The sequence below is a fragment of the Rhopalosiphum maidis genome, chromosome 1, assembly GCF_003676215.2.
Source record: "Rhopalosiphum maidis isolate BTI-1 chromosome 1, ASM367621v3, whole genome shotgun sequence".
Taxonomy (NCBI): Eukaryota; Metazoa; Arthropoda; class Insecta; order Hemiptera; family Aphididae; genus Rhopalosiphum; species Rhopalosiphum maidis.
In genome coordinates this window covers 22,953,773-22,980,918 of record NC_040877.1, presented here as the reverse complement: position 1 = coordinate 22,980,918, position 27,146 = coordinate 22,953,773, and the positions used below count along the sequence as shown (strand labels likewise).

General features: G+C 26.5%; 2 protein-coding genes across 3 annotated transcripts in view; both read left to right on the top strand.

Moving 5' to 3' along the window:
* LOC113550177 (protein draper-like) overlaps window positions 1-11,776 on the top strand; it is a 30,359-nt gene extending 18,583 nt beyond the window's left edge. The window contains exons 3-18 of the mRNA XM_026951878.1: window positions 446-575; window positions 1,409-1,577; window positions 1,646-1,892; window positions 2,062-2,182; window positions 2,813-2,950; window positions 3,008-3,219; window positions 3,579-3,745; window positions 4,010-4,246; window positions 7,474-7,638; window positions 7,826-8,035; window positions 8,473-8,625; window positions 8,702-8,878; window positions 9,000-9,110; window positions 10,078-10,293; window positions 10,572-10,886; window positions 11,143-11,776. Coding sequence (XP_026807679.1) covers window positions 446-575; window positions 1,409-1,577; window positions 1,646-1,892; window positions 2,062-2,182; window positions 2,813-2,950; window positions 3,008-3,219; window positions 3,579-3,745; window positions 4,010-4,246; window positions 7,474-7,638; window positions 7,826-8,035; window positions 8,473-8,625; window positions 8,702-8,878; window positions 9,000-9,110; window positions 10,078-10,293; window positions 10,572-10,886; window positions 11,143-11,258 — 2,884 coding nt within the window. The 3' untranslated portion in view covers window positions 11,259-11,776. The remainder of the gene's footprint in view (window positions 1-445; window positions 576-1,408; window positions 1,578-1,645; window positions 1,893-2,061; window positions 2,183-2,812; window positions 2,951-3,007; window positions 3,220-3,578; window positions 3,746-4,009; window positions 4,247-7,473; window positions 7,639-7,825; window positions 8,036-8,472; window positions 8,626-8,701; window positions 8,879-8,999; window positions 9,111-10,077; window positions 10,294-10,571; window positions 10,887-11,142) is intronic.
* Window positions 11,777-21,611: 9,835 nt separating this feature from the next.
* The window catches only part of LOC113550178 (protein draper-like), a 13,787-nt gene continuing 8,252 nt past the window's right edge, over window positions 21,612-27,146 (top strand). For both annotated transcript variants that reach the window (XM_026951880.1, XM_026951879.1), the window contains exons 1-9: window positions 21,612-22,193; window positions 22,628-22,757; window positions 24,103-24,277; window positions 24,359-24,439; window positions 25,611-25,739; window positions 25,842-25,970; window positions 26,084-26,176; window positions 26,528-26,665; window positions 26,785-26,913. In XM_026951880.1, the coding sequence (XP_026807681.1) occupies window positions 21,835-22,193; window positions 22,628-22,757; window positions 24,103-24,277; window positions 24,359-24,439; window positions 25,611-25,739; window positions 25,842-25,970; window positions 26,084-26,176; window positions 26,528-26,665; window positions 26,785-26,913 (1,363 nt within the window). In that variant the 5' untranslated portion in view covers window positions 21,612-21,834. The remainder of the gene's footprint in view (window positions 22,194-22,627; window positions 22,758-24,102; window positions 24,278-24,358; window positions 24,440-25,610; window positions 25,740-25,841; window positions 25,971-26,083; window positions 26,177-26,527; window positions 26,666-26,784; window positions 26,914-27,146) is intronic.

Genomic DNA, 27,146 nt, shown 5'->3' with positions numbered 1-27,146 from the left:
AAAAATAATATTGTAGTAAAATAACTTTTTTTTTTTTTAAATAATTTTATATTTCTATTAAATAATTTTTTGTTTTTGTCTAATAATATTAATATTAATAAAATAAACCATGGCTACAATTTCCCATAATGCAAAAAGAGAAATTTCTTAACTTGAAGATGGGTGTTAATGAATTAGAGTTGTGATGCTATCTAACATTTATAATAATAACAAAAATATGTTAAGAAACAGAATATAAAGGTACATAATGTTTTCAACTTATGACTTACATTTATATTATACGTGTATCAAAAAATCTTTTTAATTTTTAATTTTTTTTATATGAAGCCTTTTTAATAGTATAATTACTATGTAAAATTACTTATAATTATCTAGTTAATATATACATTAAATTTTATAAGAGGATAATTTTTATAGTTTATTAATTTTTGAAATTTTTTTTTAGATATAATGTGACGGTAAATGTCACTGAATTGAAACCATACCAAGTACGAGAGTCTTATTTCTGTTTTACAGACTTCAAATTAAAATGTTCCAGATACCGAATTATAATGAAATCGATTGTTTCGCAGCAGGTAAATTCAAATAAAAATCATCTTTGTGTAACCAACGTTTTATAATTTCAGAGAATTTTTAATATTTACCATAGGTTTGCAATAATAGCCAATATTTATAGTTATTTGTTTTTTATTTAATTAATATTGTTATTTAAAAAAAAGGAATTTATGTTATCAACTACATAACTAAATTAGTAGTAATTGATGAAAGCAATGTTAAAATGTATATTCTAAAACTTATAGTGTAAAATAATTACAAATAATTATTGTATTATTGTATTTGTTTCTTATTGAAATTCTTTCAACCAAATGTGTTTATATTTTCCATTTTATCTAATCGTTACTATTTTTAGATTAAAAACATCTTTTGTAAGTTTATATTTTTATTCATTCAATGACTTAATTGGTATAGTTCAAGTTTTAATTTCAATTATTGTTATATTTAGTATTATTATCCCACTTGAGTGTCGCACATAAATACTACATATTAAAAATGATTTTAATTTTTTAAACTTTAAAAACTTTTTAAATATTTTTTTGTTTACGTAAATTAACTTTTGAACTTAAACATATGATTTTTTTTCAATTTGTATTTGTGTAAAATTTTAAAAATCGATTTTTTTTTCTTTTATTATTTTAAATTTAGTTAAAAATTTTAATTTACATTTTGTTTTTTTTAAATATATTTAGTACATTTTATGAACTATTATTTTAGTATTCTGCTTTATTTTATTAAATACATTATTAGTAGTGTTTTATTTGAACAGTTCGTTAATACTTTATTGTATATAGATACTCTCTATGAGTCTTGCTTGAATGAATGGTAAAAAATTTATATATTATATTTACAGGTTTTAGAAAAAAAAAAGCCCATTGAAGAATGCTGTAAAGGATTTGTTATATCACCCAATAAAACTAATTGCATTCCGGTTTGTCAGAACAACTGTGAACATGGTACTTGCACGTCTCCAAATATTTGTAAATGTGATGACAATTATGGAGGACCTTATTGCAATAAAAGTAATAATGAAAAAAATGAATAATATTAAAAATATTTCAGAATCTAAATATAAATTATTCATATGTAGCATGCCCAACTGGAAAATTCGGCGAATTCTGCACAGAAAATTGTCAATGTGAAAATGGTTCACCGTGTGATCCATATGATGGACAGTGCAAATGCTTAGCAGGTTGGACGGGAGTTGACTGTTCAGAGAAATGTTCGCCTCATAACTTTGGCATCAACTGTGTGGAAGAATGTCCTTGTAAAAACGGTGCTATTTGTGATCCAGTCACTGGAAAATGTGACTGCCCGCCAGGATTTAGAGGACCACTGTAAGTATATTTCGAGCAGCAAGTTATGTTTTGGTTTTTGAACAGACCAACACAATTTTATTACCAATTGTCTATGTTTTGAAAGAAATTATGTAAATGAGAATAACCAGATGTTTAGTATAAAATAGTAAAATATATCTCTTCAATATATTATTAATTCCAATTATAGATGTGATCAGAGATGTCCTTCTGGTCGTCATGGAGATGAGTGTCAAAGCGAATGCAAATGTCAGAATGCAGGTAAATGTGATCCACAGACTGGTCATTGCTTGTGCTCTTCTGGATGGACGGTATGTAACATTCAAATATTTATTTTATAAATCACATTCTAAAATATCATTTTAATCAAATATCCTTGATAAGAATTAAATATGCAATAATTTTCGTTTAAATTGTTCTTTTATTTATTGTTAAGGTTTATTGGTTATTATCTATTAGATTGTTAAATGCAATCAGACCGGAATAAAATCCATGATTATTTCACTGTGTCAAATAGATAAATAACATCGATAGTTTTTTTTTTTTTAAATAACTTATAGCATGCCACATCAAGTTTCTCATAAGATTACTAAAGAAAACAATTGAAAAGAAAGTATTTAAAAGTAATTAAATACTTATAAATTAATTTGGTTTTTGCACTATTAAATCTGAGTTTAGTTTATTTAATAAATAGTGAAAACTAAACTTAGTTTAATATAAAAAATAAATGTTCTTAGTTTATTACTTTTATAAGGAAAATTACTATTTGGTTATATATTTATGTATATAAACGTATGACAAAAGTTAATTAGATCGCAAATGTTTAATATTTTAAATACCATTGCTAAGTTTAAATCTTAAAATATCCTTGAAAAATAAAAAAATAGTTTTTAATAGTTATATTATAACTATATATTACAATAATACAACTTTATTTTTAGGGAATGGTGTGTGGAGAAAAATGTGAGCCCGGAAAATGGGGAGTTAATTGCAGTAAGTCATGCGATTGTTTTAATGAAGGTAATTGTCACCATATTACTGGGCAATGTCAATGTATGCCTGGATATTATGGCGAAAAGGTAACGAACATTTTTTAGAGTTAAATTTCAAACAATAATTTTTATGTTTTGGTTTAGTGTAAAGATATTTGTCCGGAAGGAATGTATGGTCCAAATTGTTTGAAAAATTGTAATTGTCCAGAAAACTCTTATTGTGAACCAAAACATGGAAAATGCATATGTGAAAAAGGTTGGAAAGGCGATAAATGTTCCAAACGAATATGTCCAGATGGTCTTTATGGAGAAAGATGTGACAAAATATGTCAATGCGTTGTTGAAAATACTAATTCGTAAGTAAAAGTCTTGAATATTAATAAATTTACCATAATTTATTATTTTCATTGCTTATTGAAGCTTATTAAATATTAGGCACTTTTTTACCCTTATGGGCGGTTCTGTTTTTCTTGCATTGGAAATACCACTTTTTTCTCTAACATAGAAATAATAAATTTTATTCATATTAAAAAAAAATGTTATAATACTAAAACAAAAAAATCTATAAATGTGAAGTGGGGTCAGCGAACCCCCTTCTACTAAGCCGTCCAGTTATGTATACTTTACCCCCACTACCTACTGTATACATTTTTATTACAAATTGTGTATATATTTTTGTTTGCTTTAGTAAAAAATATATATATATTGATTTTAGATGTCATCCGTGGAAAGGAACCTGTGATTGTGTTGCAGGTTGGGATGGTCCGACGTGTTCTAGAACATGTCCTTTGTATACTTTTGGCGAAAGGTGTCGAAGAAAATGTGATTGCTACAACAACGCACAATGTTTACCTAATAACGGAACATGCATATGTGGTCCTGGTATGTTATAAGTTAATAATTCTCGAACATTACGGCCCCTAAGTATATCAACTATATAATATGTTTATTAATCATTTTTAATTTGATAATATTTTGACTATAGTTTATAATTTGATAAATTAGTTTATCAACATAATTGAATAGGTACTTAATATTAATTTTGAAATGCTATATTAGGTACGCTTGTTATGATGAATTTTTCGATATATGTACATAATTTATGCTCTCATTTTAGTTGGATAATAGTCTAATTGTTATTTTTAGGTTATCGTGGACTCTCGTGTAACGTAACTTGTCCTGAAGGTACGTATGGTGAGAACTGTAATAATCAGTGCCAATGCAACAATGGAGCTAAGTGTTCCCCTGAATCTGGTATGTGCTTATGTCCTCCTGGATGGAGAGGGCAACAATGTGATTTGCCATGTGAAAAGTCATTTTACGGCGAAAATTGTAAAAACGAATGTCAATGTAAAAATGATGCAGCATGTAGTCCAGTCGACGGTAAATACTAAATATTATAATAATTATATAATATATCACATAAGAAATAATTTAATTTTAAATTAAATATAAAATTTTTGATCGTATATTCATATGTTTGTTATGGTCAAACATATTTTTCTACTGCTTAATTTATAGCACATGTCATAATCTTGTTTTATCACGTATTAGATAAAGATATATAGCCATATAGGTAAGGTGTTAATTTGAATTTAAAATGGTTCTGCAAAGAAAATAACAACGTACAGAAAATTGAGTCTATTATTTCTAGTACCAATTAAATAAAACAATAATTTACATGCATATGTGATACTTTTGTGTGTATGTTGATATATAATATATATATACGAGGTCTAATCAAAAAGTATCGAGACTGTTAAAAAAAAAAAAAAAATATATTAGATAAAGTTATTTACATTCAATCTCCTTCAAAGTATGCTCCTTCTGAGTCCATACATGTTCTCCAACGTTCCTGCCATTTTTGAAAACACCTGTGGAAGTCATTTTTAGAAACTCCTCGTAGCTGCTCCGTCGCATTTTGTTTTATTTCATCTACATCTTGAAAACGTTTACCCTTAAGCGCCATTTTTATTTTTGGGAATAAAAAAAAATCACATGGAGCTAGGTCTGGTGAATAGGGGGGTTGAGAAACAACTGGGATACCATGTTTAGCCAAAAACTGCTGCACAACATGGGCTGAATGGGCTGGTGCATTATCGTGATGCAATTTCCAACTACCAGACTCTTTAAACTCGGGTCTTTTTCTTCGTACAGCGTCTCGTAAACGGCGAAGAACATCAATGTAGTACTCCTTTGTTATAGTCTGTCCTTTAGGAGCATACTCATGATGAACAACACCTTGGTAGTCAAAAAAAACGGTCAACATGACCTTCACTTGACTCCGAACTTGACGAGCTTTTTTGGTCGTGGTGAATCAGGTGTCTTCCACTGCGAAGATTGTACCTTTGTTTCTGGATCGTAGCCATATACCCAAGTCTCGTCACCAGTTATAATTGATTTTAAAAAAAAATCATCAGATTTGGAACACTCTAGCAAATCAGTGGCGATCTGTTTTCGATTTTCTTTTTGCTCACCTGAGAGCAGTTTTGGTACAAATTTGGCTGCAACTCTTCTCATGTCTAAATCAGTCGTCAATATGGTTTGAACTGATCCAAATGAAATTTGAAACTCATTACTAAGTTCCATAATTGTCAAACGACGGTTACCTCGTATTGCTGTTCGTATTTTTTGTATCATTTCCTCATTGCGGCTTGTTGATGGGCGTCCTTCACGTTCATCACTTTTAACAGTTGTTCTACCCTCTTTAAATCGTTTAAACCATTCAAAAACGCGAGCACGGGACTTGGTTTCATCTCCATAAGCTAACAATAACATTTGGTAGGTTTCAGTAGCCGATTTTCCCAGTTTATGGCAAAATTTAATGCACACTCGTTGTTCTGTATTTTCGCTCATTATGAAATCCGACGGGACGTAAAAACATACTTGACTTAATCGCACCTAGAAGCCGACTGAAACAATTTTAATCTAATCTATGTCTAATATATTTTCCCAACATATAAAGTTAGATTAATATAGCACATGCAAGTTCATACTCAAACTGGTTTACGATTAATCGTATCAGTCTCGATACTTTTTGATTAGACCTCGTATATATATATATTATTATAAAATTAAATTCGAAATCTAGAATATTGTTGATCATTTCATATAGATGTTATTAATAAGTTTGCCTAAAAAAGTCTTATGGTAGTTAATTTTAAATGGTTTATTAGATATTTTTAAACCCCATATACTGTCTTTAGATTAGTATAAAAAGCTCCCTGCCTATATGGCTATATGTATATCTAGATTTTTAGATTTATTATATCGATTAAAGATACAGCTAAATATAAATACTAATTTTTTTTTTTGTAAATAATATTAATTTCACTTCACAAAAGTTTGAAAACATAATAATCAAAATAGTTTATACTTTAACAGATATAATATTATATATTCACGCATCATAATATTTGTATACTATTAAAATACTACTGAAAAATGGTTATGACCCTGAATATTAAAATTGACTTAGCGAGTATAATAATAAACGTCCCGTTGATAGATATGTTTATTAATTGAGTTGTTCATCTATTACGACGAGTTTGCCTAGCTATACTTCCATTATATAAGTTCTCACGCTAAACGTATGAATATTAAAATAATTAATAGTTTATTTTTATATAGATAGTCTATTATATTTAACCACATAAAATTTAAATTCAAAATTTCTATAAAAAATAAATACCTAACTAATTTAAGTAGTGTTCGTTAAATTATGATGTCAATAGTATTTTAATATTTATAAATACAATTCAAAATGTAAGTAACTTAAAATCAGTATTTTGAGTTTATAATATCCTGGGTACTATGTACATAGATAATAAGTTGTACGGATTATTTGTATGACCGTAAATCGTTTGCGCTTAACTATTTTTCATTTCAATCTTTTTTTGTAAGACATTTGTGAATTCTTCGATTTTTGGTTATGCGTATCATTCGCTTTTCATTTACTTCATGTCAAATTATTGTACATGGTTTGTGCATTGACGATTGATATATTTAATAATAGAACTGGAAGATATAAAGAGTATTCAAAAGCTTAAGTAGCTTACTAACTTTTAGTTCGAAATTTGACGCTTATCATAATATTAAATTTTTAAATATTGTCATAATATATAATATTTTTTATTATTTTTATTTGAGTATATTACAAGATTGAACAATTGAAGAACTTTAAACCTTTGACCTTTAAAGTACATAAGTATTTTTGTTTTATAGGTGATCACTTGAGTTTTTAAATGTATTTATTTTTGGTCAATCGAGAAAAGTTACATGGTTTAGGTTTTTAAGGATTTATTTACTAAACAATTTTCAAAGAAATTGCTATTTCTAAAGTTGAATATTTTTTTAATACTGGATATTATTTTTAATTTGTGGATGATTTCCAAGGCATAGTGTGTATTTTGCTGATAAAACACTATTTTTTTTTTTTTTTTTTGATAATAAGTATGAAATTTTACACAGTGTACAAGGCATATAATAAGCTAGTAAGATACATCAAATAGATACACGAATGCTTAATTTCATGATGCCTATTATTGCTAATAATAAATTACAACTATCATTGTCTGTTGTATTTAAATCGATATAATATATTATTTCAGGTACTTGTACTTGTCAACCGGGTTTTACGGGCGATAATTGCGATTCGTCTTGTCCACCCAAGACTTATGGCAGAGACTGTAAGCAGACTTGCGAGTGTAACTGGGAAAATACAGCATCGTGCAACCCGATGACTGGTGAATGCAAATGTGTCGAAGGCTGGAACGGTAAACGACGTTATACTTATACCTATTGAATTAGTGTTAAAACTAAAATGCATAACAATATCATTTCGCGGCCGTATCGATAGATACTTTACAATAAATTTCGTGACAACCTATATATTATAACAGCATTCTCATGCATTGTATGGGTTCAGGCTTATTGTTGAATTAATTGTTTTAACGTTTTAAGGTGTACATTGCGAGACACTATGCCCTCCCGGCACTTATGGTGAAGATTGTCAGGACGAGTGCGAATGTCATAACGACAGTTCATGCGACCAGAAAACAGCTAAGTGTACATGTACTCGTGGCTGGGAGGGGCTCAAGTGCGATCTGCCATGCAAGCCGGGCAAGTACGGTTTCGGGTGCAGAGAGGAGTGTTCAAAAAGACATTTAGATGGTAAGCCGTCTTCTCTATCTATATGGTTTATTTATATTTTAATAGATTTAAAATAAAATGCTTTTTTCTTAAACGATAAAAATAGGTATTAAATTATTTATATCTTACACATTTATAATATTCAAAATATATTTAATTTATAATCTTTATTAAAATGGAATAAACTTCATTTTTGCTCTTCGGTAGATTCTTTATTTTTCGATATTTTATTTAATGATTAATTTATCGCGATAATTTTGAATCTATTTATGATATAAATTGATAAAAGCTTGCGAAAACTATGCCTTGTCAATGAAATAACGTAGGTGCTATATTATAATGTATGAATAAATTATAAATGGTTAAAAATGATTAATATAGTAATTATCACCTAGTGTTTATTTATTATTACGTATACACTATACAGTTATACTAAAATTTTAATTTCCGTTTCTTAGATAACTTGTCGTGCGATCACGTAACTGGTAAGTTTGAATGCCGCCCCGGTTACATTGGACCAATATGCCAGCATGCTTGTCCGGCCAAATCATACGGCCGGGGATGTCTTAAAAAGTGTGACTGTGAATACGGTGATTGCCATCACGTCACTGGTAAGAATAACTTTTGTCACCAGTTTAAGGGACGCGTGAAAGCAAATTACACTCATTGTCCTTTTTTTTTTTTAAGGTGCATGCCACTGTTTTCCGGGCTGGACTGGTTCTAACTGCACAAAAGTATGTCCATCCGGCACGTACGGTATCAATTGCGGGCTTCCGTGTAAATGTCTAAACGGAGGTTCTTGCCGTGCCATCGACGGTGTTTGCCACTGTAAACCTGGATTTACTGGACCCGCGTGTTCCGAAGGTCAGTATATAATATATTGTTTCAATTCAAACATAATAAGCAGAGAAACGCTTATCTCTTTAATATGCCTACAACTGTCACTAAGCATTAAAAAACTGACAAATTATCTACGATTTTACAGTTTGTCCTGATCAATATTATGGCGATCACTGTATGTCTACATGCAACTGTCCCAACGATAAATTTATCTGTCATGCCGTCGACGGTTGTGTATGCAGACATGGATACACAGGTATCTTTACAACTTCTTATCTACCTACCTATTATTTATTATACATCATTATTCTTATCTAATTTTTAAAGATATTTATTATGTATTGTTTTTACAAACTTTATTTTATGACTTACTATTAGTAAATTTCTAAATAACTATTTATTGAAAGCTAATGAAAAAAAAAAATAAATTTGTAACTATACGTAGGTATTATCAATTCTTTCAATATGCTTAAATTGTATCTTTTATTTTTGAAACATTTGTATACTTATAATACTAATAAAATAATACCTATTAACTATTAAGCCTGATTCACAATTAAATATTTAATATTTGATACCTAGGTACCCAGTGGCATAATTGCGGTGAGGGGGAATTGGGTGTTGTATCCCCCCATGACCTTTTTTTTTTTAAACTGGTTAACTACATTTATTCACTGATTTGACAATAAATATTATTGTATATTATTGAATATTTTGTGATTATTTTATTTCCGTTTCTTATGCGTAGGTACATACATTTATTACACTGAAAGGAGATGCTTATGATAAATACAATTTTTTTTTTGTGGGGGGGTTATAAATAAAATTTAAAAACATTTCACCACCCTCCCCCCTTACAAACATGACCAAATTATGCCACTGTAGGTACCTATAAAACTTTTTTAAACTTTTAAATTTTATTAATAAATCATGGTTACATAAATTATCGTGGTATAAATAATATTATGATAGCTCTCGATAACCTTAAAAAAATTAAATTCCGTTGGTAAAAATATAAATACCAAATAGTTATTGAAATATTATCAAAACCTATAGGTATCTAAAATAAATAATTATTTTCATTATTGACTTGATTCTTTAAATATCAATGAATAGTTGTGACTTTATAGCATACGTACATGGTGTGTAATCATTGAATTAATGTTTTATTATTATATATGTATTGGATACTTACTAAAATAGTAAAATAACAAATGGTTTAGGTGAGAACTGTGACGAACCCTTAACTGATCGAATAATTGGTACATTGGAAACCGAAAAGAGCTCTACAAGTGCATTTGCTGGAATATGTGTTGCTATTTTGGTAATAGCTGCATTTATTATGGTGTTATTATACTACCGTAACCGTGTTGCTGGTCTCAAAAATGTTATACATGCACATGTCCAATATGGAGCCGATCCGCTTACCTTAAATCAAGGTAAATAAATGTATAAATTAAATTAATTAATATTTTTTAATTTAATAGTATATAATATAAATAGGCATTGTAGGTTACTCTGTGGCCTTTTATGTATTATTAGTGATCATGCTTCTCGTTTTATGCTGAAGTTAAAAATGTACTTTATCTTTGTGCCATAAATGATATATTTTAAAATGGGTTTAAACTTTTAAGTATAAATAAATATTAAGTGCAGATATATTTCATCTAACTGAATAACAATATTGTCATTTGATGATTTGTATGCATAATTTCAGATCGATTCCATTTCGACAATCCTGTATATTCTTTTGGACAGACTAGCACAACAGTAGGAATGGTTAACGAGCACCAAACATTGAACAACTGTCAAATAAAAAATAATTTAACAAAGTCTAATAATTTGGCAAAAGCTGGTTGCTCTTCATCATTAATGGACGACAGTGATAGTTATGGTATGCCATCAACTAGCTCTTCATCTTTCAAAAATATGGAAGCGGATTTAAACAATCCTAACATCTATCATAGTTTAGATGATTTGAAATCAGAAAATCTATATGATGAGATTGAAGATAAAAAGTTAGCTGCAGCAGGTGAGCTATTATTAAATCTAAAATAATAAAAGATAATATATAATTATAATATAATAATATGATTAAATGTTGTAACTTTTTAATAACTCATGAAAAATAATAAAATGAGTTACATTTTCTTTTTAACTATTGAAATTTCTGTTCAGTTATAAATTCACATTATTTCACATTGCTTATAAAATATGAACAGATTATCATTTTAGAGTGTTTATGATTAATGTATACATTAACATTAATTTTGATATTTGTTATATAGAACAAGAATACGACCATTTGGACTATCAGAGACCCAACGGTACATGGAAGCCTCATTATCAACGAATGTCAACAAGTTTAAAGGCTGAAAGTAAAAAGAATTTAAACACAGAATAAAACAAATTTAAATACAAGACTTGCCTAATTGTTCATGATGTCCTAAATAACTGTCAATTTAAGATAATACTACTTGACTTTAGTTATCAAAATTAATCTCTTCTTTTTTTTTATTTATATATTTTATTGATAATTATTTACCTACCTTTTATTTAATTAGTATCTAATCATATTATATTATGTATAATATTTTTTTCTACAAAATTGATATATTTTATTATTGAGGCGCTCTGTGATATTTTATTAATATACTTGCGTAGTCCATTGTTGATAGACTTTTAAAATTTGTCTTTATGACTGAATTTAAAACAAAAATTAAAAAACATATTTTAATGTTAAGTAGTTAATGTAGGACATTTTATAAAAACTTTTCCATAATATATTATTGTATGTTACTTTGAAGTGTTATTTTAAGTATCTCACATTGTTTACATTATTATTATTTTTAAAACTTTTTTTCATTTTATATGTAATTAAAAGAACAATTAATATAATCTTACTTTATGTGGGTGCTACCTACTATAAATCTTACTTCATTTCTTTTTTACTTAGACATTATAGTATTAAGGAGTTCATATTTTATTTGTTTGTAATTATTGATCAATATAGGTCATGAATTGAATTTGGCTTATTTATATTTTACTTTGTTAAATTTAATTGATTTTATTTAAACATTTACTATGATTGTACCTATATAAATATATAATAAATAAACATGCATTTATTTTATCAATGATTTTTTTATATAGTGTAAATTATAAGAATTTTATATTATTATACTACGGCAAAACTGTAACCAAAGTTTATACAACTTTACTTGACTTATAACATTCTTATCGTAAGACTCAAGTACAAGTATCAATAATACACCTGTATCTTTTATCATTTAAAACTTAAAGGTACAAGATAGGTAAATACTAATAACTAGTAATAATTAATATAAATTAGTACTAATCAAATGATTTATAATAAATGATAATTTATATAATTGTTAAAATTGTATGTATTTTTCATATTTACATCAAACCAAAAAAGGTGATAAGTTAAATACTAATAATACGCAAAAAAACGCAGATATCCTGTCCACTGTCACTTGTATTATTTTAGTAATATTTAAACTTTTCCTTTTCTTGTCATATTTGTTATAATCTATAGTTATAAACTGAGATATTGTACGAGTATAAAAATTGAGAAACATTTAATATGCATTAATATATTACCATTTCATATATTTTTTAACAGTTTATATTTTTAATAAAATAATATGATTTTTGTTGATTTTAACAATTCTTGAAAAAAATACTTCATCTTTCATATTTTGAAAATGATATCATGAACAAAATGTATATATTTAAGGAGCTTAAAAAAATTTTAGGTCATTAAAATGAGATTCTTTTAAACATGTATTTTTAATATACCTATTATTATGATTTATGATCATGATATTGTATCAAGTTTTTATCTGTAGGACACATGGTTGATATCAATATATGAGTAAGATTGTTTTTAAATGTTGATATAATTTTAAAAACACATGGTAGGTGCATGTGGTAAATACAGGTTACTTATTTGGTATTTATTTTATATTTTTAATTTGTATGTACCTATAACCTATCTTAATACAATAATACTTCATATTTTTGTTATAAAATTTATATTGAAAAATATGTATTATCTTTTTATAATTGATAGTTGATAATATTTTTATGCAGGATTGTTACATACCTAATGTAGGTTTTTAAAATTCGTTCCCTACCACCAAATGGTGATTAGGAGTGAATTTTTACCTAATGAAGGTTTGTCGTGGAGTGCTGAGTAATGACTAGTAAGCATTGCATATTTAGTATGGGAATACTGCGAGTTTTTGAATATGAAATCAAAAAAAATATGATTCATAACTAGTGATTGACCATGGTGGTTGACTTGGTTGAGAAAATGAGAAGTGGTAAGATTCTTAGTTCTACCATAAAAATTATACCTATAAAAAATGTTAGTTCCTATTAATATAAAATAAAATATGGCATCCCTAAGTTGGTAACAGTTGGATGATTTTAAATTTTATTTTATTTAATGAAAAGTTGATAAAAATTTCCTGCAATTACTTTTCAGTTTTCAATATCACAACAATCTTAAAGGTAGGTACCTACAATCTATAAAACAGATATTTATATAATGAATTGAACGTTTTAAATGCTTTGAATTGGACAATTTTATCTTGTATCGTGATACATAATTTTAAAGTATCAAGTATCATGTCATAATCATGATACATCTTCTAAAAGTATCTATCTTGTATCATTTTTTTATCAAAAATTACAAGATACTATTATTGTAAATATTTGTGCTGAATAGTATCAAGAAGTTTTAATTCCATTTTCAGAACTTTCAAAACTTAGATAAATGAAAAAATAATGATAATTTTTATTATTTATTAATTTTTCTTAAAGAAAATTAAGATTTTATTTATAAAAATAACATTTAATTTAAAAACTAACCATAATACTGCAGGTAACCAATTAAATTTATATATTCATTTTTAACTAAGTCCATAACCAATTAAAAACATGTATATTATATATAACTAAAATTTAAGTTGTATTTTTTATGTAATTTACTAATTTTGGTGTATTTATATACATATAGTGATTTATTAGTAATAATTTTATAATGTATATTGTGTATTGACTTAATTGTACCTATTTGCTATAGGCTATAATGCTAAACTACTATAGAGTATAGAGTATGGATAGTATAGTGAATTGTGTACAGGCATGTATACTGGGGGGGGAGGTTGGGATTCAACCCCCCTCTCCGAATTTTTTTTTTTGTATACGCGCCTGATTGTGTATACTGTATAGACCTAGTTTTACGTTTGATAGTTAATAAAAATCAATTGGAAATATAAAAGTATCATGTATCAAAACATAAAGAATAAAGATACATGTATTTTGTATCTTGTATCTAGATAGCAGATACACTAAATGCACGTATCATGTATTATGATACTTTTTTTTAGTACCTATCTTGTCCAACCCTGCATGTAAGTACATTAAATAGATTTGTTTTGTATGAATCTGTCTAATCAAATAAGCATTACAAAACAAATTGATAATTATTTTTAGTTATCACTGTTATCAGCTACCTATACTCGTTGTAGAATAATTATGTATTTTTAGTTCATACATTAAAAATATTCTACCCTCCCCCCTTAATAGTAGATAAATAATATAATATATATGTTATAAACCTACATAACTACATAAGTCTTGAATCGAAATCCATTGGAATGAAGAGCTTGCGCACAAGCCATTAAATAGGTAACAATGGTAACATCCATAAGTCATAAGACTGTAAACCATTCTCAAAATTTTGTAAATCTATTGAATGATATAGGTAGTAGGTACACGCTGGACGATTAGATAGTTTATGGAGATCACCGAAGTTACAAATAATGCAAAATGTATAGATCTAATGTATTAACCAGTAGCGTATATAGGGGGTTAGCCGGGTTATATGTTCAATCCCCATTCCCCTCCCCTTCAACCTCAAATGTATGGTTGGTATGGCCGGTACGGGCATTGATTTTGATTGTATATTTAATTGGAATTTAAGAAAGGAAATTTTTTTTAATCTTCCCTGAAATTAATTTCTTTATACGCCATTGGTATTAACCATATTTTCTTGCCACATCTAATTGAACAATAGTGGCGCGTAAAAACTGTTGATGTTTTTTTTTGCAAACGTTGAGACATTAATAAGAATGTTAAGATAAATTCAAGTAAATTAAATTAAAACATATTTAATGTAAATTGACGAAAATATTTACTATAACAATAATAATAACTAATAATTATATAATATTATAATTTTTATTATAATTAAATACATATAGTTTGATAACCTAATTAAAAAGTAATCGTTATGAACGATACTATAGTAATATAGTAGTATATAGTACGAACGTACAGGAATACCAACAATTAATAATTTTTAACTATTACTTTAACTTGAATAATATAACAATATGTGTTACAATAACAATATTTTAAATTATCCTCAAAACATTTTTAAATATTTTAAAATGTGACCTGTCGTGATTTAAAATCGAAATGAACGTAACAGGGTCCAATGAATATTATCTTTGTAATTGTGTGAGTTGTGATCTATAGTGACTCTACAGTGTCCACTATCTCTTTTTTGTACGTCGAGCAACGGTGCAGTGATTTAAAATCGAAATAAACGTAACAGGGTCCAATGAATAAACCGTACATGTTTGATGTTGTTTAATCGCTTATTACTGCATATTTCTTTACAAACAAGGACGTACAATAACTCTCGACTTTTCGAACAATACATTTCGTTCTATAGTAGAAAGACACCTATTGCGAATAACATACGAGTAACAAAATAATTTGTTTTACTTATCAAGTGGATGTACTACGTTTTGGGTGATAATATTTAAATAAATCGTCGAAAACGTAATAATAATATTATCGTGTTGTCTATAATATTATCTGAAAATGGAAACAAAGTACCTATTCGTTGTTGTCGATAGCCGTTTCCGTACAAATACAAACAAATAAACAAATTGAAATAAATGTATAACATTGTTTATATTCTCTATTCAAAATAAAATTCTTAACGCGTTTTAGGCGAAGACCGCAAATGAAATTGTATACACGACTTATTGGTTTATTTATGATATATCGATTAAAATGCATTATTATTATCATGTGTTCATGACGTATCGGAGCGCTATTTTCTTGTATAGAAATAGACGTATCTCATATGAGATGTCATCTAAGTTCAATGACAATGATTATTGTACCACTTGTACCTATATTTTATTGTAGGTATATTGCTTAATGTTATAAATTATAATAATGTTTACAAGAACGATGTAAAATTCTAAAGAAATGATTTTTTATTCATTGCCCAAGAAACTGCAGACTTGTTTTATGTAGTTGTAGTTATGAAATTCACGAGCATCGTGTAACAGGATCTCATGTGTTCAACATCACTTTGGTCATGCGAACACGACCTTGGCTGTTTAGCTTCATAGGCCTGGTAAATAAAATAAATATTTCAACTGCACCTACTACCGTCTACCTATTTAAATCATAATATGCGGTTCGGGAGTAGTAATCGACATTTTGACGAATATTGTAATACTAATAATAATAATACTCTACACCACGGTCTAAAGATATCCGAAGATAGTACTTTTATAGTAAATAGTAATATCATAAATTCTCAAATCATGAGGGTGTTCATCTCCTATTCTTTATTAGACAATCGATAAAATATTATACAAATTAACTGATTAAACTCAAGATTATTCGTTTTAATTTAATTTTATACTTTTATTTTTACCAACTTTTAATTTAGGCATTTTCTGAATTATAATTTATCTATGAACTATAGTAGTTAATAATATTATTCGGACTTATACATCAGACTAATGTCCAGCTTATATAACATTACTGTATTTTAATTTTTTTCTACTTAAATTGTTAAATTTTAATGCATAGGGCAAGTGTTCTATCGATTTTTATTTTTTTTTTTTTGATACATGAATTATTAAATATAGTCTTATAAATTATGTTTGCATTTTTTATTCTTGGTTATTTTATTCGATTTTTAAAATTGTTTTTGTTTACAGGCGCCCATATTCCTCTTCCAATTGTGCATTATATAAAATATTATTAATTCGAGTTAATTTTTTTTTTATACTTGTATACTTTTATCAGTTATACTACGGTGTCTTGAGTCTTCTAAAGCTTTTAATGAACTTAAAATTATTAGCGATTTATTGGATTTAAAAATCAAAATAGACTGCACTCTTAATAATTTTATATACATATATTATATCAGATTTTTAACTTTTTTAAATACATACTTTAATCGCGGGTGCTTCTGCATCTCTTTTCATTTGATTTTAAATTTGTGTACATTTATACATTTTTATACTTTCTTCAGTTTTTACTATTAGTGACATTTGAATATCTATCTATTAATTAATTTAATATAGTTATAATGTTATGAGATTTAAAAACCAGAAATGCTGCAATCTCTTATTTTTAAATTTTTAAAATACATTTTCCTACCGAAGCCTGCTCTATAAACATAGTATTGTTAGTATTGGCCATGGCTGTATATAATATAGTTATTGATTGCCCATCATTCCATGATTCCAAAATAAAAAATATCTATCGAAAAGAATTGCTAGTCGATATCAAACAGTGAAAATTTAAGCACTTGCATTTGCATGTGGTAGTAACCATTATTTTATTTTTTATTTTTTCTTCAATAAAATAATGGGATATGCAACTACTACCAATTTCCCAGGTATATTATACCATAATTGCGTTTTTAACCATATTGTCTTTAAAGATAACGAATTTTGTAATTTAAATATTTAAATATTTATATAATATAGAATAACAAAATATTCAAAAAATATATAATGTATTATAATGCCGTATCACTTGTTATTATTAACATTTAGGACGCACTAAAACTTATAACATCTTACTTCCATCGTACAATCCAAGTTAATTCCCTCTAACAAAAATAGAAAAGGAAGTAAAAGTATAACATAGCTGTTATGATCGGAAGCACATTTATTGATTTATTACATTAAAACAAGTATAAAATGTTTTACTGACAACTGACTACTAACTGAAGTCTGCATGACATCAGTTCACCTCTCCGGGTATACTACCAATACACACCACACACACAACTTCTACCGAACTGTTAATGACTTACGTGCTAAAATATAATTTATTATAACTATTATAACTTTTATTATATTTATAGAATATAATACTGTGTTTCTATGTTGTATATTGTTTATAGTTATTTATAGTGTATGGTAATATATATATATAATAAATACATTTAACACATTTATATATTTTTCAATATTGTAAAAATACCTAGTTAAATTAAACGATCCGTTATATTTAAATATCTAGCAATAGTATACTATATAATATACTATATTATATAGATTAAATATACATAGATAACCCATGGTCAAAAATAGGTAAAAGAAAATTGCCTTTGACTTATTTTTTATCTGGTTCATCGATAATAAACGATTTAATAATAGATGTGATAAAAAAATTTATTTAATTAAGCTGTATTCTTGTGAGATTCATTTATTGTGTTCAAGATTCTAATAAATCAGCTTTAAAACATTTAGGATTTAATAAAGAAAACACATTCATCGAAATAATTATTAAAAATCATATTATAATCTATTCTATTTTAGACGTACGGCAAATTATCAAAAAATTTCCAGATAATTTTTAAAAAATAATTTTACATTTAAAAGTCAAAAAGTTCTCTTTTAGATACACGAATATACGATTAGCCCATAATATTAATAATATAGTCATACCAATAGAGCCCTTTTAAAAACTAACACAGTCATACAAATCCTGGGCCATTTCAAAAAATTAACTGTAAACTAACTCTCCAAGTATTTAGTAATTCAGTAGCAGCTGTTTTAAAAACGTGTGTAACTAGTAACTATTAACTACAGGTCAATGCCAAATAAAATTTAAAACAGCTGCCACAACCGTTGAATTTGTTTGTGAGTCGTTTACAATTTATTCGTTTGTCTGAATAGTAAAACGTTGTATAATTCAAATACATACGTATGTGTATTAAATAAAGATAAACCTCAAGCTTATAATTTTTTTGAGGTTAACGGTTAACTAAAGAATGGTGTGCAAAACTTTGAGATGGTAAAACCTATTAAAATGGTAGGAAATGTTCTACCTTGTTTCAACATTCAATGCTACGGTTTGGTCCATAAATGTCATATTATGTTAGGTATATATTCAACAAAACAATTTCAAAATTATTTTCAGTTTTCTTCGTTAACCTAACTTAATGATATAGTAGTATGAATCGATTCATATTTTATCAGTTTGGTCAGTTTTTGAAAGTATGGAAATCCTTACGTTTTATGAGTTGACAGTGTTGACACTTTTAAATTTAATAATTTATTCTATAAAATAAATCATTTCTCGATTGACAATTACACAATATTATATTTTAGTTATAGTTCTGTAATTTATTAATTATAATATAACGAACACATTGAAGTGAATTGACCTTACTTATGTAATCACCATAAAATATAATTGTTGCAATAATATCGTTGTTGAACGATTATCTTCGAGTATTTATTAGATACAATTATTTAATTTAAGAATGTGATAGTGATTTTATGTTAGCGTAAACAGTAAATACTAATAAAATATACTCGTGGATGAAATTTCTTTACTTTTAAAATGTTAAGCACAATGTATCTTATAGTTACGATTTATACTACGCACGGCTATTTCATCAAGATGATAATATTTATTTTGTAAAAATCAATTATTTCATTAATATTTTACGTTACGTTGTGTTTATTAATATGAGCTCCTTTTTAGACTGTTTTTAATAAAATTTGAATACGTTAATTTAAATAATACTATTGAGTGTAATTCCTTTGGCTTTAAGTTGATATAAATATTTAACAGTAAATAAATAAATACCCTTGTACATATTTTTTATATTTTATTTTTTTAGTTGACCTTGTTTTTGTACATGAAATATTATTTAATGTACGTATTTTAATGCTGAATTAATTAATTAAATAAATAAAGAAGAATTAATACACGTTCCGATATAATTTATAATAATATATTAGACATTTTTTTGATCAAAAACATTGTTATATGATTTGACCTTATTTAGTTTCAGAAGAACGTTAGTTAAAAATGATAAATATCATCATTTATTGATATTTTATTAGATATATAATTAGTTTTATACAAATATTAGTTCGTCAGTTACAAATTAACTTAATGATTTTTGTCCATCTGAAGCATGTTAGGTCATTGTTGTTGATAAAAATATAATTAAGTATAAATATACGATAAGTTAGAATTTTTATGCCGTAGACAAATTAACATATTTATTTATAAAATAATGCGTTAATATTTCCGCAGATTAATTTATTTCTAATAACAAACTTAATAAATGCAATGTATAACTACTGACCTTTCCAGAAATATTGATTCATGTGAATAATAAAAATTATTTTATTTCATCTAAAATACAAAAAAATAAAAATGCTAAATGTTAATATTTTATAATATGGAATTAGCATAATATATATTTCTTTATAATAATTTGTTTACACTCATTTCATATACACTTGTAATAACATAATATTATTTTTCTATGTAAATATTTTAGTATTTTCTATTTGGCTACGTGGGAAATATTTTTTAATACAATTTTATAATGCAATTGCGCGAAATATTTTTAGTCACTTTTATAAATACTTTTTATTTCATATTCAGAATATAATATATTATATAAGCAAGTCTAATAATAATTATTATAATTATCGTTATTTATGATATGATTGGACATAGTTATAGTTTTGACTATTACAGTAAATTTTACAATCAATAAAATTGTTTGCGACTTCTAGTATTAATCTGGTATATTATAACTACAGCTGTGAATATTTAAATCCTTGTAGAGATACTTTAGTCGACTATAAGTTCGCTAGAAATCACATATTACTATCGTTTTAAATTAAGTTGTTGTAATTGTGGGTGAAAATTTCTTTGCAAAACTTTAAACATTAAAAAGTTTAGTACAGAATTTAATACATAATTTATTTAGTTGAATCTATCTAATAAGTGCGAAATTATAAAAGCGAAATAACATGTCGTTATAAAAACAATCTAAAAAGTTCATCCGTTTAACTGCTCGTTATTCGTTGAGCCAATGACTTGCTGTATATAGTTCACGCATTAACATCATTTAGAACAGCTGAAGGGTATATGTACAACAAATATTAAAGAGATCTTAAATTGTAGGTACATCACATATTAAAAAATTTTCAATTCAAAATTTTGTTTGAAATTAATTTACGAAAAATATATTCATAATGACGAGAACCCGTACACGCGACAAGGAATTGATGTCCAGGGGTGTGCATTATCATTATCGAATCGTTCGCAGAATTTGATCGGATCGCGGCACGAAGACAATCTATCAACCATACTGATCCCATAATGTTATATTTTTATTATGTGCTCGTGATACTATCAAACCGATTATGCTGCGTGTGCGACGATCATTATGTCAATCATTACGAGTTTGTGATAAAACGGAAAAATAACATCGTAAAATTATCGATCGGGCGGAGTGACGCGATTTCTCGTCTTCGTCGATCATTTACGTCGTGTCCACGTGATCGACTGTCGCATACCTATGGCACTATATCATACATACATTATTAACCACCACTGCAGTAGTCCGGTACTTTTCGACCGGTCGTCGGAAAACTCGCATCGTAGGTATAACAGTGATGGACTTAAGTTGAGCGGCCTGCAGTGTTTGCTCAAGTTTTGACGACACCGTCACTGTTTGTATACTCGGATTGTGGTGAGTTCTCAGTTCCGTCATTAATCACCACCATCGCCGCCGCTGATGAATCAAGTTTCCGATTATTATAATATTTGTAGTAATTACCGCTATACCTATAGTTATTATGGTCAACAACATGAACGTTCGATTCGTTCTTGTGACCACGATCGTGTTATTCGGGTTGTGCGTCCACTGCCCCGTGTCTTCCATCACCAGCATCACTAACAGATCCGTCATCGACGACTTGATAAAATTTATCATCGAAAACTCGGGAAATGCCTCCAACAAAACTATGAATCTTATCATTGAAAAAGTCATGGATATCGTTAATAATAATTTTACAGATATCGTTATTGATAACTCTACAAAATTTATCATAGGAAACTTCACGAAATTCACTATTAACAACTCTACAAAAATAATTTTCGACAACTCTCCCAGCCCCAAACCCACCGGACCGAACGTATGCACGTTTATCAAAAAGTAAGTGATGCATCAAAAACTGGACTTCGACGACATTAATTTAAACAAATTAGAATTGCTTAAGTTAGGTATACATACTATACATAAATAAAAGCAATAACAAAATATAATAATTAAGGAAATATTATTATTAGTATATTTGAATCATTATTATATAAAATAATAATCTCATTATACAACATGCAACATTGAATCACTTAGTAAATGTTGTAATTATTCTGAATTTATTGAAAACTGAGCAAAAAAATTATTAGTGTTACATATTTTTAGGATTTATTAGATTTTAAAAATTAAAATGTAAATAACTCTCGTTGATTTAAAATTTGAACATAATTTATTTTACATGTTTGATAATATTATAACAATATAATTGTAGAATTTTTATCAATAGTTAAAATCAGAAGACAAAATAATTTTAAATTTATAATTTTTAGTTACGTTTCAAAACAATTAGTCACGAAATATGAAATCCATTCATTCAAAACTCCATACTTCTGTTTCAATAATTGGAAATTTGTATGTTATTTCGTAACTGAAACTGCAGTTCCAATTCAAACCGAAACCGTAAGTCCTGGTTTATATTGTTTTTTAATAAAATTAGTTTATGTATTGTGTAAGATTTAAATATATTATATTAAATAGTACTTAATATAGGTACAATAGTAATAAATAATAATATATTGCTATTTGCTATACTTACTATACAGCTATATAATTTTGGTTATTATTAGTTATAACTTTATAAGCTATAAATAATTTTATATCCTAATGTTATCTTTGTAATAAGTAATAACATACTAGATATTGATAATATTTAATCACTTTTTATAAAATTGAAAAAATATGAAAACTCCCTAATTATGAGTTAATATGTATTATACAATAATGTTTGTCGGTTGTATAGTATTGTGCAGTAATAAACCAATACATGGTAGATGATTAACAGAGTATATGCATAAATTATATTATACAGTATTTAAAATTATAAAATGTTTATTTCAAACACTTCGTCAAATATTTTACTATATGATACTGCTTTGTTATATTATAATAATTTGAATATAATAGATTGTGATAAATTTCAAGATTTTGATTTATTAATTAGTCTTATTAAGAAAATTGCCTAACGAGTTATATTAATATACCAAATGTATTGTTTTATCTTATCGTTATTTTATTTTTAATAAGTTAATACACTTATGTAAGTCAAGCTAACTAATTTTTGTAATTTGAAAATAATATAGAACATACTGTAAATTAAGTTTAAAGTATTTTTAGTAGTTTTATATTATAAATTTATAACATAGCTTGAGTTAGGTATTTATGGGAACAACGATATAATTTCAGCATAAGAGTCAATTTAAGAATGTTAACTGTATATAGTTACTTATTACCGTATTGCCATTGTTCTAATTGCATTAAGCATTTTTAGTTTATTATGTCTTGGAATAAAAAACTAACTAGTGAGTGATTTTAACTACCTACATAATAAATGCACTTTTAATTCTTAAATTAAAATTAAATATTATGTAATAATGTATTTGCTTTGGACGTAACTTAAAAAAAAATCTATGGTACGACAAAACAAAGTTTAATATTAGAATTATTACTATATAGTTAATCAGTATAGACTATAGTTTACGTACAAAAATAAATAACCAGTGACAGTGTAAATACTTAGCATTGTTATGAGCTTATTTTTTAATATACTTGTGCGTACATTTAATCACATTTTTGTGGTTTTTCGAAATGTTAATTAATTGTATATTTTTTATCGATTGATATTAAAGTATTTCCACCATCTCGAATAAGGAGTGAAATGCTATATTATAATATGAATATTGTTGCATATACAGAGATGTCTTATAAAAATTATAAACCATTATGATCTAATAAATCTATTGTTTAGTTAGAAAACAATTTTGAAGTCATCAATACATGCTGTAAAGGTTACGAAAAAACACAAAATGGAACAAAATGCCGTCCTGTCTGTAAAGATCCTTGTGTATGGGGCACATGTATTTCACCAAATGTATGCCGTTGTGACGAATATTACGATGGACCATCTTGCCGCATACGTATAGGTACATTAATTTTATGAAAATTAAACATTCTGGTTTAAGAAAAAAATAATTTTATAAATAATTCACTTTTATATATTTAAGGTTGTCCATTGGGAAAATACGGATTTGATTGCACGCAAACGTGTCAATGTCAAAATAATGCTAAATGCAATTATTTAAATGGTAGGTGTACAATATATTATAATTCGATACAATCAATATAACTATACTTATTATTTTTCAGTATTATATTGAGTTTGAATTTTGAAAAAAAAGACATAATTTTTTAATTCAAAACAGTTATTTAGTACGTTTTATAAAATAAATCTTCTAGTTTTATTTATTATTAATAATGCATAACTACCCTCCTGATTATCGATAAAGTCATTATTGTATGTGATAAATGTATTATTAATTTGTAAGTGAAAGATATAAGATAGCGAATGTTAACATAGAACATTTGAAACGTTTAAGGAGAAGTTAAGTGACACGCTCTAGACAACTAATTTATTCAAGTTTTCTTGAGGAAGGTAGCAGTTGGAGATTGAGCCGACACATGGGTAAAGCTTTATGTTATCTGAAAAAATTAGGAGAGTTTGGCATGACGTAGCACCTATCGGTCCGAATTTATGAATAATTTAAATAAGAAAGGATATAGCAAAGCACCTTAAGGAATACCTAACATCTAGGTAAACACTTATCACAGTTGATGATGAACCATGGATTGATATAAAAAGGAATATATTTATTATATACTATATATAGGATCATAACCAGGAGACATAGGGGTTGTCTATGCTAATTATAAGTCGATAGTTTGTTTATCATGATGAATTGTTCTATTCGATCAAATGCTTTATTATACCTTTATAGGAAATCCCGTATATTTAAATTGTATCAACTTAAGTGTTTGCACAGAAAGAGTCATAAATGCAATTGGTTAATATTTTTTCATTTAGTTTAGTCATCAATTATTTAGAAAAAAATGTCAAGTTTTTACGGTATGGTTATTTCTTTTTAATAACAGTAGTTAGTACTTGTACATAATCAATTTTATAGAAAACTTATGTTGAGTAAATATTCATATTTCCCACTGATTTTTGATAGTTTTTCTAATTATTATTATAAAAGTACTAGGAAACGAGAATTACCTTCATGTCACCAGATAAAACTAGATCAAATTTTCTAATATAAACTATATTAAAGATTGAAACAATTTCTTCACTACAAATTGTGTCGTAAGAAAAAAATACATATATTGTAAAGCCTATACAATATATTCATATTCATTATACACAGCCATTTTTAAATTAATTTTTATCACCAAATTATACCGTCGAAACATGTTTTATAGGTAATTGTTCTTGTCAGCAAGGGTATTGGGGAAAATATTGTGAAAATCTATGTCCATCTGGATATTATGGTCATAAATGCCAACATGTATGTAAATGTCAAACTGGCGCAAAATGTAATCCAGTAAACGGTATTATATATATATTTTTTTTTGTTATATAATATTGTTAAATATATTTATTAAATAGTATTATGATAGGTACTTATCCACTTATACAAAGATATTTTTTAGGTGTTTGTTACTGTTTATCAGGATACACAGGTATTAATTGTGAAGTACAATGTCCATCAGGATATTATGGTTATAAATGCCAAAGTGAATGCAAATATCAAAATGGTACAAAATGTGATATAGTTAATGGTACAGCATCTTATATTGGAATATAATATTGATAAATTATAATTTGTATTTTAAATATTTTAATCAAATTAAGTCTAAGTAAATAATAATAAATTAAATTATATTTTTTTTAGGTGATTGTACTTGTCTAACAAGATATGAAGAATATGATGTTGAATTAAATAAATGCGATTGCCAAACTGGTACATTATGCAATTCAGTAAATGGTATAAATAATTTAAATTTTAATTCAAAATTAATAATATTAGAATTCATAAGGGCTCAGGAAGAATTTAATACAAAATTAATCATTTTAAAGAATCTTAAATTTTGTAGTTTAAAATTTTAAAATAACGAATATTTTATTAATATTTATAAATAACTTAATTTAAAAAAAAAAATTAAGAGGACTGTTCACTTTGTGAGTTTCCTTATGATAAAATGTAATATATATCGAAACTTTTATTTTCATCTAAATGTGTTTATATGTATATTTATATGGGGATGCTAAATGTTTCATAATATTTTATGACAATATTTTAAGTAAAACATAATAACTATATAGAGATTTTTTCCAGAAACTTGTTCTTGCCAACCAGGAAATTTAGGGAATATAGGGAATAATTGCAAGCATACTTGTCCCCAAGGCTATTATGGAAAAAATTGTCAGAATCTATGTAAATGTCAAAACGATTCCAAATGTGATCCTGTAAACGGTATAATTAATCATAAATAATTTTATACTTATGTTTTTTTCAAATAAATACTAAATTGAATTTAAACAGAAATAAAATATAATTATTATAGGCTAAATTATAATAAAGTTATTTTTTAGGTGATTGTGATTGTGCTCCAGGATATACTGGAGAATATTGCTCGTCGATTTGTCCATCAGGATTCTATGGTTATAAATGTCAAAACGAATGTAAATGTCAAAACGGTGCCCTATGTGATCCAGTTATTGGTACGGTGTATCATATTATTAAGGTTTCAAATGTTTCAATACTCATAAGATATTATGATTAAAATATAACAATGCAAAATTCAAAATAATTTTAATTGAGTTAAACGATTATCATCATTAAAATATAAATGTATCACACGAATTTACGTATTAATATATGCGGATAAAAAACCTAACCAAATAAAATTTTTTTCGATAGTTTGATTCGCCATAATAAAATTATTTACATTTAC